Source organism: Mobula hypostoma, chromosome 17 (assembly GCF_963921235.1).
Source record: "Mobula hypostoma chromosome 17, sMobHyp1.1, whole genome shotgun sequence".
NCBI classification, from domain to species: domain Eukaryota; kingdom Metazoa; phylum Chordata; class Chondrichthyes; order Myliobatiformes; family Myliobatidae; genus Mobula; species Mobula hypostoma.
In genome coordinates this window covers 69,896,244-69,917,052 of record NC_086113.1, presented here as the reverse complement: position 1 = coordinate 69,917,052, position 20,809 = coordinate 69,896,244, and the positions used below count along the sequence as shown (strand labels likewise).

The following is a 20,809-nucleotide window of genomic DNA, read 5'->3' as shown; positions in this document are numbered from 1 at the left end:
AGCAGCAGCCGCCAAATCAATGGTACCACAACTGGCTGTGAAAGAAAGACCAAGAAAGAAAGCACAGAAAGACCAAGTCTAGATGAGCAGTAGTGATAGAGAACTTTGCAGTCTGGTGGACAAACCGATATATCTGCATTCTCAAATGAGACTCCAGCATGGTTTATTGCCTCCCTGACACGAGGATCAAAGACATCTCTGAGCATTCTGATATGGGATTGTGAGCAACTGGAGGCTGTGGTCCACTAACAACAAAGAGATGGAGTCCACCAGAGTGAATTTAGGAAGTTAGTTGGAAAGTCAAAAGGTTGGACCCATTTGGTTGTAATCTCAGGATTACTGCCTATGCCACATGTTAGTGATTGGTGGCAGCACAGAACCTCAAACACACCGCTCTTCAACAGCCAAATAACCCCTCCTGGAAGTAAACCCATAATCGCAGAACAACTGTGTTGGCGCTGAGGGAAACCTGCAGCAGCCAGTCAGTGAGTTGGACTGCGCTGAATCAGTGAGCGAATACACAAGTGGAATTGCACTTCGGTCTGCAGTTGAAGATTAAAATTGCAACGCTTCGCGGCAGCTTTCAGTGTTGGATTGTGCCCTGGCTTCATTAGAAAGGCCAACTAAAAGTAAGGAGCACAGTTACTGCAGTGAGAATGGCACCAGGAGTTGTGTTTTGATCTGATGTGTGGATTCTGGGATTCTGGATTCTCCAGTCTCCAAAACAACCACATCTGCACTAGGTGCACCGAGCTGCAGCTCCTCAGAGAACCTGTTAAGGAACTGGAGTTGCAGCTCGATGATCTTTGGCTCATACAGGAGAACGAGGAAGTGATATAAAGGAGTTACAGGGAGGTAGTCTCCCCTAGGTTGCAGGAGGCAGGTGACTGGGTGACTGTCAGGAGACAGAAGGGAAGTGGGCAGCCAGAGTACCTGTGGCTGTTCCCCTCAATTCAGAAGGCGCAGGATAGGTATCCCAAAGAAGAAAAATATATTCTAAAGACTGGACAACACAACCGTGGCTGACAAGAGAAGTCAAAGCCAACATAAAAGCCAAATAGAGGACACATAATAGAGCAAATATTAGTCGGAAGGTAGAGGATTGGCAAGCTGTTTAAAAACTAACAGAAGGCAACTAAAAAGTCATAAAGGAAAAGATGGAATACAAAGCTAATAATATTAAAGAGGATACCAAAGTTTTGTCAGAAATACAAAGCGTGAAAGAGAGGAAATCGAACCATTGGAAAATGATCTGGAGAGGTAGAACTGGAGGACAAGGAAATTGTGAACAAACTGAATAAATATTTTGCATTAGTCTTCACTGTAGAAGACACTAGCACTATGGCGGAAATTTAAGAATGTCAAGGGGGCAGAAGTGAGTGACAGGGAGAAGGTGCTTGGGAAACTGAAAGGTCTGAAAGTAGACAAGTCACCACAGCCACACGGTCTACACACCAGGTAACTGAAAGAGGTGCCTGAAGAGATTGTGGAGGCTTTAGTATTGATCTTTCAAGAATCAGTAGATTCTGGAATGGTTCCAGAGGACTGGGAAATGGAAAATGTCACTCCACTCTTCAAGAAGGGAGAGAAACAGAAGAAAGGAAATTATAGGCCAGTTAGTCTGACCCATGTGGTTGGAAAGATGGTGGAGTCAATTGTTAAGGATGTGGTTTCAAAGTAGTTAAAAACACATGATAAAATAGGCCAAAGTCAGCATGGTTTACTTAAGGGAAAATCATGTCTGACAGAATTGTTGGATTTTTTTTTAAAAGAAATAACAAGTAGAATAGACAGAAGAATTGGTGGATGTTGTGTACTTCAATTTTCAGAAGGCCTTTGACAAGGTGCCACATACGAGGCTGCTTAACAAGTTAAGAGCCCATGGTATTACAGGAAAGATTCTAGCATAGATAAAGCATTGGTTGATTGGCAGGAGGCAAAGAGTGGGAATAAAGGGAACCTTTTCTGGTTGGCTGCTGGTGACCAGTGGTGTTCCATAGGGTTGTGTTGGGACTGATTCTTTTTACGTTATACGTCAATGACCTGGATCATGGAATTAATGGCTTTGTGACCAAGTTTACAGAAGATACGAATACAAGTAGAGGGGCAGATCGTGTTGAGGAAGCACAGAGGATACAGGAGGACTGTTCAGATCAGGAAAATGGGATGAGAAGTTGCAGACGGAATGGCATTGTCATGATCAAGCACTTTGGTAGAAGAAATAAAAGCGTAAACTATTTTCTAAATGGAAAGAAAATTCAAAAATCTGAGGACTTGGGAGTCCTTATGGAGGATTTCCTAAAGGTTAATTTGCCGGCTGAGTCAGTGATGAGGAAAGCGAATACAATATTAGCATTCATTGTGATAGGTCTAGAAAATCAAAGCAAGGATGTAATGCTGAGGCTGTGTAAGTCACTGTTGAGGCCCCACAGAGAACTGAGTGTAGTTCTGGGCTTCCTATCTAAGAAAGGATGTGCAGACATTGGAGAGGGTTCAGAGGAGGTTCACAAAAGTGACTGCAGGAATGAACGACTTATCATACGAGGAGCATTTGATGGCTCTGGGCCTGTATTCACTGGAATTCAGAAGAAATGGGGGGGGGGAATCTCAATGAAATCTATCGAATGTTGAAACACCTCAATAGAGTGGATGTGGGTAGGCTGTTTCCTATGTTGGGATGTCTAGGAGCAGAGGACACAGCCTCAGAAAAATGTTCAATTAGAATGGAGGTGAAGAGGAATTTCTTTAGCCAGAGAATGGTGAATCTGTGGAATTTGTTGCCAGAGTTGGCCATAGAAGCCAAGTCATTGGGCATATTTAAGGAACAAGTTGACAGATTCTTGATCAGTCAGGGCATGAAGGGATATGGGGAAAAGGGAGGAGATTCAGGCTGGGAATAAAATGGATCAGCTGTGATGAAATGGCAGAACAGACTAGATGGGCCAAATGGCCCAATTCTGCTCCTATATCTTATGGCCTTAAAATGCTCTCAACCTGAAGTGGTTAATGCAATAAAACTCGATGTACTAACTTTAAACATGTGTGAAATTGTAGCATCACAGGGGAGTTACAGTACACTGATTTTGGCTTCCTCTGTTGTCCCTGAACATTCTTAGAGGTCCACTCCAATAAGGCTTGACTTATTTTCCCCCAGAAAAAAAATATTATATCCATTTCTTTGCAACTGATATTACAAAAAGTAGGGATTTCATCTGAGAGAAATGAAAACCAATTTCTTACCTTGTATTATGAAGTGCTGCTTTAACTGCAATGGAAATTGCATCAAAAAGATTTCCACCACACTCTAGTAGCTGAAAAACAGACAATTTAGAGTTAGTGTCACAGTGGTGCTAGAAAGTTTGTGGACCCTGCAGAATTTTCTCCATGTCTGCATAAATAAGACATAAAATGGGACCTAATCTTCACATAAGTCCTAACACTAGATAAAGAGAACCCAATTAAATAAATAACAAAAAAATTATATTTGTTCACTTATTTATTGAGAAAAATGATCCAATATTACATGTATTTCTTGGAAAAAGTATGTGAACCTCTGGGGTTCTACAAAGGCTATTTGGAGTCAGGTGCTCCAATCAATGAGATAAGATTGGATAAGATTGGAGGTGTGGGTTGTAGAGGTGCCTTGACCGAGAAAAAAAAGCCACACAAAGTCAGGTTCTCAAGAAAGATCTGTTTATGTGCACATTGTCTCAGTCAGAAGAACTTTGAGGTCATTAGAAGAATTGTAGAAATGCATCAAGCTGGAAAAGGCTACGAAAGCATTTTTAAAGACCTGAGTGTTTATCAAGCCACAGTAAGAGAAATTGCCTACAAATGGAGGAAACTCAGTACAGTTGCTACTTTTCCTAGCAGTGGGCGTCCTGTAAGGATCACACCAAGAGCACAACGTGGAATGCTGAAGGAGGTGAAAAAGAATGCAAGGCCTGCAGAAATCTCTAGAACTTATTAAAAGTTTCTGTTCATGGGTCCACGATAAGAAAAACTCTGAACAAGAATGGTGTTCATGGAAGAACACCATGTAATAGACCACTGCTCTCCAAAAAAAAGAATTGCTGCACACCACTTCGGGGACAATGCTCTGTGGATAGACGAGACAAAAGTTGAACTTCTTGGCAGAAATGCACATTGTTATGTTTGGAGGTAAAAGGGCACCAACACTAAAACCTCATCCCAACTGTGAAGTATAGTGGAAGGAGCATCAAGGTTTGGGAATGCTTTGCTGCTCGGGGCCTGGACAGCTTGCAATCATTGAAGGAACAATGAATGTGAAATTGTATCAAGATACTTTACAGGAGAATGTCAAGATAGCAGTCCATCACCTAAAGCTTAATAGAAGTCGGATAGTGCAACAAGACAAGAGTAAATCAACAACAGAATGGTTTAAAAAGAAGACAATTTGTGCTTTGGAATGGCCGAGTGAAACTCCTGACCTTGATCCAATAGAAATGTTGCAGAATGAAGCAAGCCCAGCAACGTCCCAGAGTTGAAGCAGTTTAATAAAAAGGAATGGTCTAAAATTCCCCCAAGCCGATGGGCAGACTGATCAACAGTTACCGGAAATGCTTGGTCGAAGTTATTGTTGTACAAGGCTGCACACCAGTTACTGAAAACAAAGATTCATATACTTTGCCTAACAAATACATTGGATCATTTTTCAATAAATAAATGAACAAGTACTGTATAATGTTTTTGTCGATTTAATTGTGTTCTCTTTGTCTAGTTTTAGGACTTGCGTGAAGATCTGATTATATTTTACATCCCATTAATGCAGAAATAGAGAAAATTCTACAGGATTCACAAACCTTCTAGCACCATTGCATATTGCAATTTCAAAATGGTTCCCATTGCATCCCAAGCTAGGAATTCTGAAATATCCACACTGGTTCAGAGCGTCAGACAACCTGTACGCAAAATGCTAGAGGAACTCAGCATGTCAGGCAGCACCTATGCAGGGGAATAAACATTTGATGTTTCTGGGCCAAGACCCTTCATCAGTACACATTTCCACAGACAACATTGAGTTGACCTGCTTTTTGTGACTGAGTGATTAATATCTACTAGACTACCATGGAGAACTCCCTGCTGCTCTTCAAACATCTCTCCACCTGAGAGCAGTTTAATGCCTCATCTGAAAGACAGCAATAGTGAATAATTGTTCAGTATTTCATCAGAAACAACCTAGCTTCTTGTGTGCACATTTCTGGTGTGGGACTATGCTCCAAAAAACGTGGTCACAGATGACACAAAATGAATGCTGTTTATTACAACTTCGAATATGAATGCTGAATACAAGGTAAGAAGGACACAGGATATTAAACTTCTCCCTTAATGGGAACAACTTTGTAATAGTCCTGCCTATTCCACAGGAGAACACAATGTGACAAAGTCAAAGAGAGCTGTATGCATCATAACTGTGGGGTTGTCTAGTCTTAGAGAGTCACAGAATCATACAACAGCTTCTTCTGCCCAACAATCGACACTAATCCCATTTTATTCTTCCTGCATTGCCATCGACTTCAGTCACTAACCTACACATTGGGACAACGTACGTTGGCCAAGTACCCTATCGAAATGCATAACTTTGGGACGAGGGAGGAAAGCAAGGGAACAAACGTGTCGTTACAGGGAGAACATACAAACTCAACAGCACCAGTGGTCAGGATTGAACTGCAGTTGCTGGAGCTGAGACAGCAGTTCGACTGCAACACCACTTTACTGCCAACGAAACAGACAAGCACAAACAATCTGCAGATGCTGGGGTTCCGGCCCAAACCGTTGACTGATCGCTTCCACGGATGCTGCCCGACCTGCTGACTTCCTCCAGTGTGTTACAAATGGTTCCTTCCACTACTTTTATGGCCAGATTATCCTTATCTGATGATCTGCGCACACAGTGGCTGACAGATCAAGTGGGTAATGTTTAAAACCATGCAAGAGTAAGCAAGATCTATACTTTATGAACACTCAGACACAGTTACAGTAGCGTGTCCAGCTCTGGTAACCAGACTTTTGGAAAGACATAAAAGGCTTTGGGATGAGATCAGAAGGCATCTACTAATTCTTCCAAGAATAAAAGACTTAATTAATTCTGTATATAGACTGCAGCAGCTGAGGTTATCCTCCTGAGGACTAAGAAGTTGTTCTAGGGATCCGAGAGAAATATTTAAAATCATGAAGAGGTTCAATAGAACAGACTATTCTTGTTAACGGAAGAGTCAAGAACCAAAGATCACAGAACGAACGTGAATGATGAAAATTGAGGATAAAACATTTATGCAGCAAGTAACCACTGGTGAGAGTGCACTGCCAGTGGTGAGAGTGTAGTGCAGGACGCAGCAAGAGAGATAAGGTTAACTGCAGTGTTCAAAAGGCACTATTCAACCTTTCTCTATAACTCAGATGCTCAACTCCTGGCAATATTCTTGTAAACTTTTTCTGCATACTTTTAATCTTATTTACATCTTTCCTGTAGGTAGTTGATCAAACAACACACAATATTCCAAATTAAGCCTCAGCTATGTTTCAACAGAACATCCCAACTCCTGTACTGAATATATTGATTTTGAAGGCCAATTTGTCAAAAGCTTTCTTTATCACCCTATCTACCTGTGAGATCACATTCCAGGAATTGTGGATCTGTATTCCCGGATCTCTCTGTTCTACCACACTCCTCAGTGCCCCACCACTCATGGTGCAAGTGCTACTCTGGTTGGACCTTCCAGAGTGCAACACCTTGCACTTGTCTGCATTAAATTCCATCTGCCCTTTTTCAGCCTGTTTTTCCAGCTGGCCCAGATCCTGCTGCAAGCTTTAATATTCTTCCTCGCTGTCCACTACAGCCCCAATCCTGGTGTCATCTGCAAATGTGCTGATCCAGTTAACCACATTATCATTCAGATTGTTGATGCAGATGACGAACAACGACTGACCTAGAATCAGGTCTATTATCACCAGCATGTGTCGTGAAATTTGCTAACTTAGTAGCAGCAGTTCAATGCAATACATGATATAGAAGAAAAAGAAGTAAATCAATTACAGTATACATATATTGAATAGTACCGATCCCTGCAGCACACCACTGGTCACAGGTCTCTAGTCAGAGGGGCAACCATCCACTACCACTCTTTGGCTTCTCTATGAAACCAATGTCGAATCCAATTTACTACCTCATCTTGAATACTAAGTGACTGAACCTTCTCAATAGACCTCACAGCGGGACCTCGTCAACAGCCTTGCTGAAGTCCATGTGTTAGAGACAGAATCTATGAGCATCTTGAGAAGCAGTCTGATTCGGGATAGTCAGCATGGCTTTGTGAGGGACAGGTCATGTCTCATGATCCTGAATGAATTCTTTGAGGATGAGACAAATCACATAGAACAGTACAGCACAAGAACAGGTCTTTTGACCCACAATGTGCCGAGCTAGCTAAAAAGTAAATCAAAAAATCCCCTAAACCTCATCCCCTCTTACCTACACAATGGCCATATCCCTCCATATTCCTGTGCCTACCTAAACTTCTCTAAAAAGCCTCTATTGTATCTGCCTCTACCACAATCCGCTTTGAATCTACCCCCTCTCACCTTCAATGCATACCCTCTGGTATTCGACATTTCTACCCTGGGAAAAAGATGCTCCCTGTCCACTCAGTCTATTCCTTTCACAATCTTGTAAACCTCCATCAGATCTCCCCTCAGCCTCCGCCACTCCACAGAAAACAACCCAAGTTTATCCAGTTTCTCAGGTAGATAACATCCACTGCTTGGCCTTTTCAGCCCACCGATTCAGAGACGAGGGAGCAATGCAGAGAACATTAGGGAATAGCTATGCTAGGGGGAGGTCTGGAGAGATGGCGTTGCTGGGAGAATGAGGACAGAGGAGAGAAAGAGGTAGGATAAACAACACCAGAGCTGCAAGATGCTGGAGAACTTAACTAAAATGGCGAGCTGGATCTACCCACAGGTCCCATAGGACACAGGAGCAGAATGAGGCCATTCAGCCTATCGAGTCTGCTTCACCATTCCATCACGGCTGATCTGGATCCCATTCAACCCCATACACCTGCCTCCACACCATATCTTCTGATGCCCTGACCGATCAGGAAACTATCAACTTCCACCTTAAGTATACCCACGGACTTGGCCTCCACCAGTCTGTGGCAGAGCATTCCACAGATTCACTACTCTCTAGCTAAAAAAAAATTCCTCCTTACCTCTGTTCTAAAAGGTCAATAAGGTCAGACATCTGTGGTCAGAGAAACAAAGTTAATGATATCATAATCAGCTACCTATTTTGTAGAATTCATTATCAAAACCCTGGGGCTGCAGAACAATTGGATGGAAGATGAGGTAGCCAGTGTACCAGGAAAAAGACAGCAGGTCACAGTGGAATGCAGTATTAATTTACCCAGTGGCAGAAGCGAAGGCTAATGATTGATGGGTATCTTTCTCATTGGAAGCTGTTACCAGTGGGTTTCACAGGATTCAGATCTCAGTCCATAGATCTCTGTAATACATATTACTAATTTAGACACAAGAATAGAGGCACAATAAAGTCTGTGGATGATGCAAAGAATGGCTGTAAGATTTGCAGTGGAGAGGAATACTGCAGACAGGCAGAAAGGTGATAACTAGAAGCTAATTCAGAGAAGTGCAAGTTGATGTATTTGGGGAGATGCAATGGTGCAAGGGAACACATTGAATATGGATATTGTGTGGTGTGAGGAAACAGGGTGGAGTTCATGTCCACAGATCCTTAAAAACAGAATGTTTCCGTTTATTACCCAATACATAGAATATAAATAAATAATCGTGCTAGAGCTGTTTAGCCACAGCTTGAGCACTGCCTACTGTCACCATACTACCAGAAAGATTTATGAACATGGGAGAATTTTAACCATGGAAAGACTGAATAGTGTGGGTTGTTTCTTTTGGAAGACAGAAGGACAAGGCAAGACTTAGTAAAGGTGTCTAAAGTTAAGAGCTACACTTAATTCCGTAAAATCTGTGACTCTATATTATCACTTAAAAAACAATTACTAGCTGCTCCCAATCTGCTTCAATGTTTTTAAGTTATACTCTTAGGTCAACAGTTACAAGACAAATGGGAAAAGATTACCCTGCAGCTTGCACATACAGAGACCAACCACCCACCTTATTTTGACATGTGGAATTAAAAATGCAGCTACATTCTCTGGATTTATGAAGACAAGAGAAACATACAAGCTAATTAAAAATGCAATTAGGTCCCCTGGATTTATGAAGACAGGGAAACATACAAGCTAAGAGATCAGGTTCAAATGAAACATCCCTGCGCTGACAACGGCCAACAGGAACAATTCTGGTTGCTGGAAAGCCTGAAAGAGGTCTGATCAAGTTTACTACAATTTAAAGGAGGAAGGACTTCAGTTAGAAATTACTGGAAAAGTTAGGGTTGTTCTGCTTGAATCAGGGAGGTAAGGAGGTTTTTAAGGTGATGAAAAGTTTCCGTGATATAGGGAAGTTAAATTTATCGCTCAAGAGAATGGGTCAATGAACAAAGATCATGGATTCAAATCCTCCAATAAAAGACCTGAAGACACAAATGTTTTTACATTCCAAATTGGCAGGTTTCAGCTTTCAAACTGAGCTCTACTGATCCAACAATAACTTCAGTTAAGAGATGGAGAGATTCTCCAAAATAAGGAAGTTACATTATGAACAAAAGTCAGACCAAGCAAAGCTTGTGTAATCAATCTGCAGCTCTCTACAGCCACTTTCCTCTTACATTTGCTGAAGAAACATGGGCTAGACTCCAACATTAGAGCTATTGACTTGCTGTGAACATATATAGTTTTCCTGCTTGTTGTGCCAGAGTCGGATAAATGGTTTGCATTGGCCCAACATTCTTTGCCAGCTCATCTGCTGTAATGCACAATTATCCAGCCTTAAACTTCAAGTACAGTTTCTGCATTAATCTGAAATTAAAACTAATGTACACAATTGGAAGTTAATCATGCCCATTATACCTTATCCCACAGACCCCAAACAGTCCTTCTGAGTGTGGTGACAAATCATCTGCAAGTCTGTCGGAGTCATCTATTGCATCCAGTGCTCACAGTGCTGTTTCCTCTACATCGGTGAGACCCCGATGCAGATTGGGGGACTGCTTCGTTGAACACCTTCACATTGACTACCACAAAAGGCAGGATCTCCTGGTGGACAACTATTTCAATTTGACTTCCCATTCCCATACTGACATGTCTGTCCGTGTCCTCTTCAACTGACATGATGAGGTCCATCTCAGTTTGGAGGAGCAACACCTCATATCCTGCCTGGGGAGCCTCCAAACTGATAGCAATCTCTCCAACTTCTAGTATTTTCTCCTCCCTCCTTCCATCTTTTTGCATTGCCCATTCTGGTTACGATCGCGCCCCTTCTCTACTCAGCTGCCCATCAACTTCCTCTGGTTCCCCTTCTCCTTCTCTTTATTCTGTGATCCAAGGCAAGTCCTTACCAGTGCCTTATAAAGCCTCAGCAACACACTCTAGCCCTCTTGAAATGAATGCTAATATTGCTTTTGCCTTTCTCACCACTGAATCAACCTGCAAGTTAACCTTTAGAGTGTTCTGCACAAATGCCTTCACATTTCAGATTTTTGGATGAGGCTGAAGCACAGATAAATGACCTTCTCTACCCAGCATCTTGTTGGGGAATGTGCAGTCACTGGAAAATAAGATTGATGATCTCAGGGCAAGGCTGCTCTATCAGAGGCAGATCTCAATTATTTGTTGCATTGAAATTTGGTTAAATGTGGCTACTCCAGACTCAGCTATAAGACTGGAAGGTTTTACAATTTTCAGAATGGAATGAACCGCAAACTATGGTAAGGAAAAGGGTGAAGGTGTGTGCTTTTTAGTCAATTCTCATTGGTGCATGGATGTTGGGGTTATGTCGACCTCGTTTCCCCTGACTTAGAACACCTATCGATTAAATGTAGACCATTCTATTGGCCTTGGGAGTTGTCATTCATGATCCTGACCGCAGTTTATATACCACCACTGGAAGACTTGCGAAACTGCACGATGCAGTCTGCAGGCAAGAAACAGCCCATCCCAGTGCATTTCAAATTATCACCAGCATATAATCTGTTGCATCAGAGGTCCCAACACACTAGACCAGTACTACACTAAGATAAGGAACGCCCCCTGTTACTTCCCCAGACCGCATTTTGGCAAGTCGGATCATTTGGGTGTACTCCTATTTCTTGCATACAGACAGAACCTAACGGTTGCAGGATTGCCTTGAGTCAGTGGGCTGGGCCACGTTCAAGAACTCTTCTGAGGACCTGAATGGCCACAACAGACTTTATTAAAAATGCTGTAGATGAGAGCGTCTCCCCACAGAATTGTTCAGGATTTACCCCAGTCAGAAGGCCTGGATTAACCACGAAATCCGGAATTTGCTGAGAGCCAGATCAGAGACATTCAAGCCTGGAGATCAAGAATGGTACAAGAGATGCAGGTATGATCTCCAGAAATCTCCACAGGCAAAGAGGAAATCTCCAACTAGGCTGGGATCAACAACGGATGCTCGACAGCTAGGGCAGAGTTTGAATGCCATAACCTCCTACAAAGTTAAATCTTGTGACATAGGGGACAACAAAGTATCTGAGCTCAATGCCTTTTATGCTCGTATTGACCATCTGACAGGGAGGAACCATCGTACTCCTGATGATCCTTTGGTCTCTGTACCTGAAGAATACATGTGGGCTGCCTTCAAAAGAGTGAACCTAAGGAAAGCAATCCAGTCCATACGCAGTAATTGGTCAAGTACTGAAGACCCGTGCTGACCAACTGGCTGGTGCGTTCACGGATATCTTCAACCTCTTGCCCAGGCAGTGTGTGGTACCCATCTGCTTCAATCATACCGGTGCCAAAGAAGAGTGTGGTAATCTGCGTTAATAGCCATTACCCAGTAGCACTTACATCCACTGTGATGAAGTTTTTTTTGAGAGGTTGGCATTGAAGCACATCAGCTTCTGTCTGAGTGGCAATTTAGATCCACTCCAATTCACCCATTGAAGCAACAGGTCTACAGCAGATGCCATCTCATTGGCTCTTCACACAACCCTGGAACATCTGCACAGCAAAGATGCATACATCAGCATGCTCTTTATTGATTACAGCTCAGCATTTGATACCATCACCACTTCAAAAGTAATCAGTAAATCCCAGGATCCGGGCCTCAATACCCCCTTGTGCAATTGGATCCTGGATTTCCTCACCTGCAAACCCCAGTCAGCTCAGATGGGCAAAAACATCTCCTCCACAATCCGTATCAGCACAGGAGCACCACAGGGATGTGTGCTTAGGCCCCTGCTCTACTCGCTTTATGTCTATGACTCTGTGGCTAAGTTCAGCTCCAAGTTTGCTGATGACACCACGGCTGTGGGCTGTATCGAAGATAGTGATCTATCAGCAGACAGGAGGGAGATTGAAAACCTGGCTGTGACGTAATAACAACAACCCCTCACTTATTGTCAATAAGACCAATGAACTGATTGCAGACTTCAGGAAATGGAATCTAGAAGTCCATTAGCCAGTAAACATCAGAAAATCAGAGGTGCAGAGACAGTAACTTTAAATTCCTGGGTGTCACTATCTCAGAGGACCTGTCATATAAATATAGTTGTAAAGAAAGCACGACAGCATCTCTACTTCCTCAGGAGTCTGCAGAGATTCTGCATGTCAACAAAAGCCTTGGCAAACTTCTATAGATGTGTGGTGGAAAGTGTGCTGACTGGCTGCATTATGGCCTTCTATGGGAACACCAATGCCTTTGAGCAGAAAATCCTTCAAAAGGCAGTGGATTCGGCCCAGATATCATGGGTAAAACCCTACAAACCATTGAGCACATCTACATGAAATGCTGCTGTAGAAAAGCAAAATTCTTCAAAAATCCTCACCACCCAGGCGATACTCTTTTCTCACTGCTGCCATCAGGTAGAAGGTACAGGTGTCTCAGGACTCACACCACTAGGTTCAAGAACAGTTACTACCTCTCAACCATCAGACTCTTGAACAAATGGGGATAACCACACTCATTCTATTTCTGGTGTCTCCACAACCGATGGTCTCACTTCAAGGACTTTATCTTGTTAGTTGATGCTTTTATTATTTATTGCTATTTATCTATATTTGCACTTGCACAGCTTGTGTTCATTGATCCTGTTCATACTATTCTATAGATTTAAGTATGCCCAGAGAACAAGAATCTCAGGGTTGTATGTGGTGACATGTATGTACTCTGATAATGAATTTTACTTTGAACTTTAGAAATGTCAACATACCTTTTGCTTCTGCAGATGCACTGAACTCTTCCAGCAGTCTAAACTCCAAACTTTTGAACTCTTTTGTTCCAGATTCCAGCATCTGGAGGCTTGTGTCTCCATTTAAAGTCCAGGGTCTCAGACAGATATTCCTCCTCCTGTACTCAAATCATCTCACTACAAGGACCAGCATACATTTCCCTTCTCAGTCACCTGTTGCACAGAAGACCCAAGTCTCATGGTGCCACCTCCTCTCCCAATCTATCACCAGCCAGATGATGATGTGTCTTCCTATCATGGCCACCAAAGAGAATAATCTCAAATTTATCTACATTATACTTCATCTGTCATACACCTACCTTCTCCCTCATCCTGTCTAAATCACCCTGGACCTTCTCCTGTTCCCTCAAGGCATACACTTCCCCCATCTTTCAGTCATCTGCCAACCTGGAGCATTACATTTAATGACCCTGTCCAAATCATTATTGTGAATAGCTGAGGTCCCAGCCCTGATCCACTGGTCACTGACTGATACTCAAAAGCCCTATACATTCTGACCTTTTCATTCCAGTTAGCCAACCAGTTCTCCATCTACAACAGCACCTCAGCCCCAGTCCCATATGCATAATATTATTTATGATAATGATGTGTAAGACCTAACTACACTGACAGAATTTCAAAATGCTTTATGTCAAAGTTATAATTACTGAAGAAAGTGGATTAATACTTTAAGGGAACTTTGCTTTCTGAGCCAAACCTACCAAGACATCTACATAAAGGATCCAGCAATGCTGTCTGGGAGTGATGCACAGCGTCTTCAAATCCAGACTACTGCCGTTGTCAAACACTCGGTACAGGGTGTTGGCAATATCTGTGCCAAGATCTTCCCCTCCACGACCTTCAAATTTCGGAGTTGCATTGGCAGAACTATAAAGAAGTCACAATATAAAACAACATTCATCAACATTGCAGTAGATTTCAAGAAAATAAACAATTTTATTTCAATTTAAAAATCAGAAACAGACCAAGTTTCAGCTGAGCTTCTGGTTTCATTTTAATCTTGCAGTCAGACCAGCTTTAGGAAGTGTCCCACTAGCATCACTGAGTGTTTTGTGCAAGGAATTATAACTCTAAATATTGCACTTCATGGAATAGCCTCTAATTCTTGCTTTATTCATTTTTAGAAATCGGAGAAATAAGCCACACAGCATCTCAACTGTTCCATCTCAGCTCCATTTCCCACCCTATCCCTTAACTTTTTGGAAACGCACAACCGAGCATTACACAGACATTTAGGGTAAAGTATTTTGAAAATTTACAAACCTCAAGAAATTTCTGCCATCTCAGTAGTACTTTACAGCAAAGGAGGCCATTTGACTCACTAAGACAATGTTAGCTCTTCAGAGCAAACTAATCAATCCTTTCCCTTATTTACACCCCCCATAACCCATTTTCCCCTCACATCAGCTTCTCTTGATTCCCTGACCACCCACTTATACAACAGCTAATGTGCAGTCACCAATCAACTCCCCAGCAGCGCGTCTTTGGAATGTAGGAAAAAATCTGGAGATCTGAGAATCCCACATGATTAGATGGAGTATGTACAAGTGCCACACAAATAGCACCAGAGGCTCTGGAGCAGCCTTAATTGCTGAGCCAATGTGCTAACGACACCATTAGCCCATGGACAAATAAAATGCCACAAGGATTATATCCAGGGCTTCTACACATCTTTCTCACGAGTTTTCAAATTAATTCCTTATGAACTGAGTCATTACAAATTTTGCCCTAATAACTATGAGGTAAATATTGACCAATAGTCTAATGTCAGTGTTGAGGAAGTTATTGGAACTTTGATTTTTAAACAAGGTAACCAAATATTTTGATGAGAACACGGCAGCTGGTGAGATCAATACCAACTTTCAGTAAGGTAACTGACAAGATCCCACATTGAAGACTGATAGAAAAATTAACAGCCTATGGGATCCAGGGCAAGTTAGATTCAAATTTAGCTTGGTATTAGGAGTTAAAGGGTGATGGCAATGAAAGCTTCTGACCAGTGGTGTATCATAGAGATCAGTGCTAGGACTCTTGCTGTTTACTGATGAATGATTACTAAGCTTGCAGATGACACCAAAACTGGCACTGTTGATGGGGGAAAGAGAGTAATCTTTGGCTACAGAATTATATTGGTCATCTGTTAAGTTGCACAGAGCAATGAAAGTTTCAGAAACAAGGGGCAATCTATGTTAGGAGATCCAGCCAGGGTAGGCAGGGTGGAGATATGTCTCCACCAAAGGAGATGTAAGGTACTCCTTCCCTCCACTAGCCCACAGGGTACCCTTGGGTAAGGTGTTGTACCTGCTTACCAACCTCCCCCCCCCCCCGCCCCGATCAGGGTCAGGTAAATCCATGGGAGCAGGTGGTGGATGGTCGTTATGAGTAGCTGGGGCATATCATGTCCTGGCTATGCAACCACTGAGGCCAGGCACACAATCTCTGATAATGGCTGAGGTCACCCATCTTGTAAAGACACTGCCCAAAAGGCGGCAATGACAACCACTTCTGTAGAAAAATTTGCAAAGACCAATCATGGTCACAGAAAGACCATGATCGCCCACGTCATTTGACATGGCACATGGCAAACAAATGAATCAGGATAGGGCATACACAATGGTAAACGGTAGGGCACTGGGGAGTGTTGAGGAACTAAGTAATAGAAACATAGAAACATAGAAAATAGGTGCAGGAGTAGGCCATTCGGCCCTTCGAGCCTGCACTGCCATTTATATTGATCATGGCTGATCATCCAACTCAGAACCCCGCCCCAGCCTTCCCTCCATACCCCCTGACCCCCGTAGCCACAAGGGCCTTATCTAACTCCCTCTTAAATATAGCCAATGAACTGGCCTCAACAGTTTCCTGTGGCAGAGAATTCCACAGATTCACCACTCTCTGTGTGAAGAAGTTTTTCCTAATCTCGGTCCTAAAAGGCTTCCCCTCTATCCTCAAACTGTGACCCCTCGTTCTGGACTTCCCCAACATCGGGAACAATCTTCCTGCATCTAGCCTGTCCAATTCCTTTAGGATCTTATACGTTTCAATCAGATCCCCCCTCAATCTTCTAAATTCCAACGAGGACAAGCCCAGTTCATCCAGTCTTTCTTCATATGAAAGTCCTGCCATCCCAGGAATCAATCTGGTGAACCTTCTTTGTACTCCCTCTATGGCAAAGATGTCTTTCCTCAGATTAGGGAACCAAAACTGCACCCAATACTCCAGGTGTGGTCTCACCAAGGCCTTGTACAACTGCAGTAGTACCTCCCTGCTCCTGTACTCGAATCCTCTCGCTATAAATGCCAGCATACCATTCGCCTTTTTCACCGCCTGCTGTACCTGCATGCCCACTTTCAATGACTGGTGTATAATGACACCCAGGTCTCGTTGCATCTCCCCTTTTCCTAATCGGCCACCATTCAGATAATAATCTGTTTTCCTATTTTTGCCACCAAAGTGGATAACTTCACATTTATCCAGTCTTTCTTCATATGAAAGTCCTGCCATCCCAGGAATCAATCTGGTGAACCTTCTTTGTACTCCCTCTATGGCAAAGATGTCTTTCCTCAGATTAGGGAACCAAAACTGCACCCAATACTCCAGGTGTGGTCTCACCAAGGCCTTGTACAACTGCAGTAGTACCTCCCTGCTCCTGTACTCGAATCCTCTCGCTATAAATGCCAGCATACCATTCGCCTTTTTCACCGCCTGCTGTACCTGCATGCCCACTTTCAATGACTGGTGTATAATGACACCCAGGTCTCGTTGCACCTCCCCTTTTCCTAATCGGCCACCATTCAGATAATAATCTGTTTTCCTATTTTTGCCACCAAAGTGGATAACTTCACATTTATCCACATTAAATTGCATCTGCCATGAATTTGCCCACTCACCCAACCTATCTTGGTATACAAGTCCAAAGACTCCTAGAGGTGGCAATACAAGTAGATAAGGTAATGGGAAGGTAAACAATTCTTGTTTTTATTAGTTATGGGCATACAGTACAAGGGCAGGGAGATCTTGATACAACTTTTTAAAACATTGTTTGAGCCAAATCTGGAACATAGTGTGCAGCAGACACACAATGCTGGAGGAACTCAGCAAGTCAGGCAGCATCTATGGAGAATAAACTGTTGGTGCTTTGGGCCAATACGCTTCAGGAGCGATGAAGCATCTAAGCCTGAAGTGTCAAGTGATTATTCTACCCCAAAGATGCTACCTGACTTGCTGACTTCATTCAGCATTGTGAGAGTGTTACTCAAGATTTCCAGCATCTGCAGAATCTCGAGTTTATCATATTATGCAGCCCTGGGCACTACACTAAAGATGTGATTGTACTGGAGAAGGTAGGGTGGAATGTTTTGGTTATGAGAAGAGACTGCATACGGCAGGGTGGGTGTGTCGACCTAGAAGCAGGACACTGAGGGAGGAATCTAACTGAGGTGTACAAAATGAGTGGTGGATAGTGTTGATAGTAAAAAGCAGACATGTCCAAGTCCAAAGGGCAGAGGTTTAAGGCGAGTAAGAGGTTTAGCAAGGGTCTGCTAGTCTGTGAACTCACTGGGGAAGTTGGGAGACTGTATGTGAGTGGGTGGAAGGGAGGAAAGGAGCTTGATTTGCTGTTGTTCTGCTGAACATTGTGGCATGCCACATTAGTGCCAGAATGTGTGGTAACTCTTGTGGCAACTCTTGTGGCTTGCATATCGCTAACACAAAGAATGCATTTCACTGTATGTTTCGATGCACCCATGATAAATAAATGAACCTGAATCAAAATCTGAGGAATTTTTTTTCACTCAGCGGGTGACTGCAAGCTAAGGTCCACTGCCTGATAAGAAAGCTGAGGCAGGTCCTCCCACAGCATTTTAAGCATTTAGAAGGACATTTGAATGGCCATGGCATAGAAGGTTATGGACCAAGTGCTGGGAAATGGGATCGGAATATACAGATACTTGATGGTCAGCATGCACACAGATGGCTGAAGGGAATGTTTCTGTCTGTATAACTCCACAGTAGTAATCATATTTGAAGTAGATCTTACCAGTCTACAAAAAATTCCAAGAATCCTTCATTTGGCCTCTCCAGTTTCGGCATGCCCATTTCTGCTTTTATGCCAACAAGAATATCTGTGTGACCCTGCAGAAATTGTAGACAGAGAGGTTACATTAACAATATTTAACTGGAAACTGAATTGCTCCACATCAAGAATTTGGCTAAGGTGGATTTGCATTAATGTCAAGTTGCAGAAACTTAAACACAAAATTCTAAATATTTTCTCAGAAATGCTTAAATGCAATTAGCTCAACTTTCCTGCATTGAAGCAATGACTACAGTATAAAAGAACTTTACTGTCTGTGCCGTGTGTTTGGATATTCTGAAAGGGTGCTAAAGGTACAAGAAAGTAGATCTTTACAAAACTCAAAATAATCCTGAACAAGCAAGCACAGACTGTTATTAACAGATTAAGATCAGACCTTCAAATATCACATCAACATGAACATAAAGAGCAAAAGTCAAAGATATTTTTCTCAACAAACTGAACAGAAACAAATTTCTGTTCAGTAATAATTAAATTGTATTTTGCAAGTGCTTTTTATATTTTATTTCATAACTGAAAAGCATTAGCTTTATGCTGTTTCTCCATAAAAATTCTAGAGAACTGCTGTCTTTTCTCCAAAATTTAGCAAGTCAAACACAACTTCCAGGCCAGGCTGCTTGCTTTACTCTGTGCTACCCAAAGATAAATGTGTTAATTCGAGTGATAAAGTATGTAAAGGGTTAACACGGACAGTTAAACAATAGCAGCCTATTTTTCTGTAAGAAACCACTGATGATCAACAGATATGCTAAGCCATGCTGAGCCATATTTCTTCTTGGATTTAGACAGTGTTTCAAGGTCCCTGTCTCTTTGTGCAGTCATGCACATAGATAAGATTGGCTCCAGCCTGTCCTGTGTATGTGGCCACGATATCTATTCTGTAATTTGTCCCTCTGTACTATCATCTACATAGATAGGGCTGGCTTCAGACTGTTCCTGTTTGAGCAACTAACTGAAGTACCCCGGAGGCTTTGAATAAAGGGTTTATATTTATACAGCCTCTGAGTGAGTTTATCCGGATTCGACTTCTACACAAGTATTCAAATATACTTCTGAAATTAGTTAAGTATATTTTTGGAACTATAATCTACTCATATCTTTTAGATGCAGATCATGCAGAACTTTCATTTTGTAAGTGATAAGAATGGCATCCCACTCTCGATCACTAGAAGTAGCAATTACAATAAAAATCAAACTGCCCTCTGTGCCACAAACTCATCTGCCAAAGGACTCTATTCTTACTCGCAATGGCACATGGCATTGGCAACTATTCACAGTTTACTACACTTGAGTTCCTGCTTTTCAGCTTTCTACTAAGCTCTCTACATTCTCTCCTCTGGATTTCATCCCTTTTCCTACCCATGTTGTTGGGACCAATATGTACCACAACTTCTGACTGCTCACCGTCCCCTTTTAAAATGCCGTAGATCTGATCAGAGGCATCCCTGAACCTGGTACCTGAGAGATAGCTTACTATCTAGGTGTCTCTTTCACACCCACAGGTTCTTCTGTCTGCTATCTAACTATTATCGCTGCACTCCTCCTCTCCCTGTCCCCCAACCCATCCCTTCTGAGTCACAGAGCCAGACTTAGTGCCAGAGACCTGGTTGCCGCAGCTTTCCTGATAGGTTAAACCCCACCCCGCCCCCCCAACAAACAAACAGCATCCAAAGTGGTATAATTATGATTAAGTGAAATGGCCACGGGGAAAGTTTAAATCAGATGGATGAATATCACAATTGAGTAACGGTAATGACAGAGGCATGAGCATGATGCTGCCCAAAGCTGATCGGAAGGAAACACTAACAAGGATCATAGAACCACAAAAGCTAGAGTTTCAGGAGTAATTCAGAAGATGTATGATATGTTCATCCCAAATAAGAAGAAATATTCTAATGGGAGAATAATGGAACTGTGGTTGACGAGGGAAATCAAAAAACAAAAACAAGAGAGGGCAAACAATACAGCAAAATGTTGGAAAGTCTAGGATGGGGAAGCTTTTAAAAATCAACAGAAGTCAACTATAAAAACAATAAGGAGAACAAAAATGAAATATGACATAAACCAGCCAATAATATAAAAGATGATGGCAGAAGATTTTTTCCAGATGTAAAAAGTTAAAAAAGAGGCAAGAGTGGACATCAGAGTGCTGGAAAGCAATGCTGGAGAGGAAGTAATGGGGAACAATGAAATGGCAGATGCCTCAGACTTCATTGTGCAAGACACCAGCAACAAGCCAGAAATTCAAGAGAGCCAGGGCCAGACTCTATTACCAAGAAGGTAGTTGGGAAACTGGAAGGTCTGAAGGTGGCTAAGTCACATGGACC

The 20,809-nt window shown here is 42.4% G+C and overlaps 1 protein-coding gene across 2 annotated transcripts in view; it reads right to left on the bottom strand.

Moving 5' to 3' along the window:
- Positions 1-20,809, bottom strand: part of exosc7 (exosome component 7) — a 68,773-nt gene that overhangs the window by 18,362 nt on the left and 29,602 nt on the right. For both annotated transcript variants that reach the window (XR_010020723.1, XM_063069396.1), the window contains exons 3-5: positions 18,426-18,520; positions 14,089-14,254; positions 3,241-3,311 (exon numbers count right to left, since the gene is read on the bottom strand). Coding sequence is in view for 1 of the 2 variants with exons in the window: in XM_063069396.1 (XP_062925466.1) it covers positions 3,241-3,311; positions 14,089-14,254; positions 18,426-18,520 (332 nt within the window). In the remaining variant the exon portion in view is untranslated. The remainder of the gene's footprint in view (positions 1-3,240; positions 3,312-14,088; positions 14,255-18,425; positions 18,521-20,809) is intronic.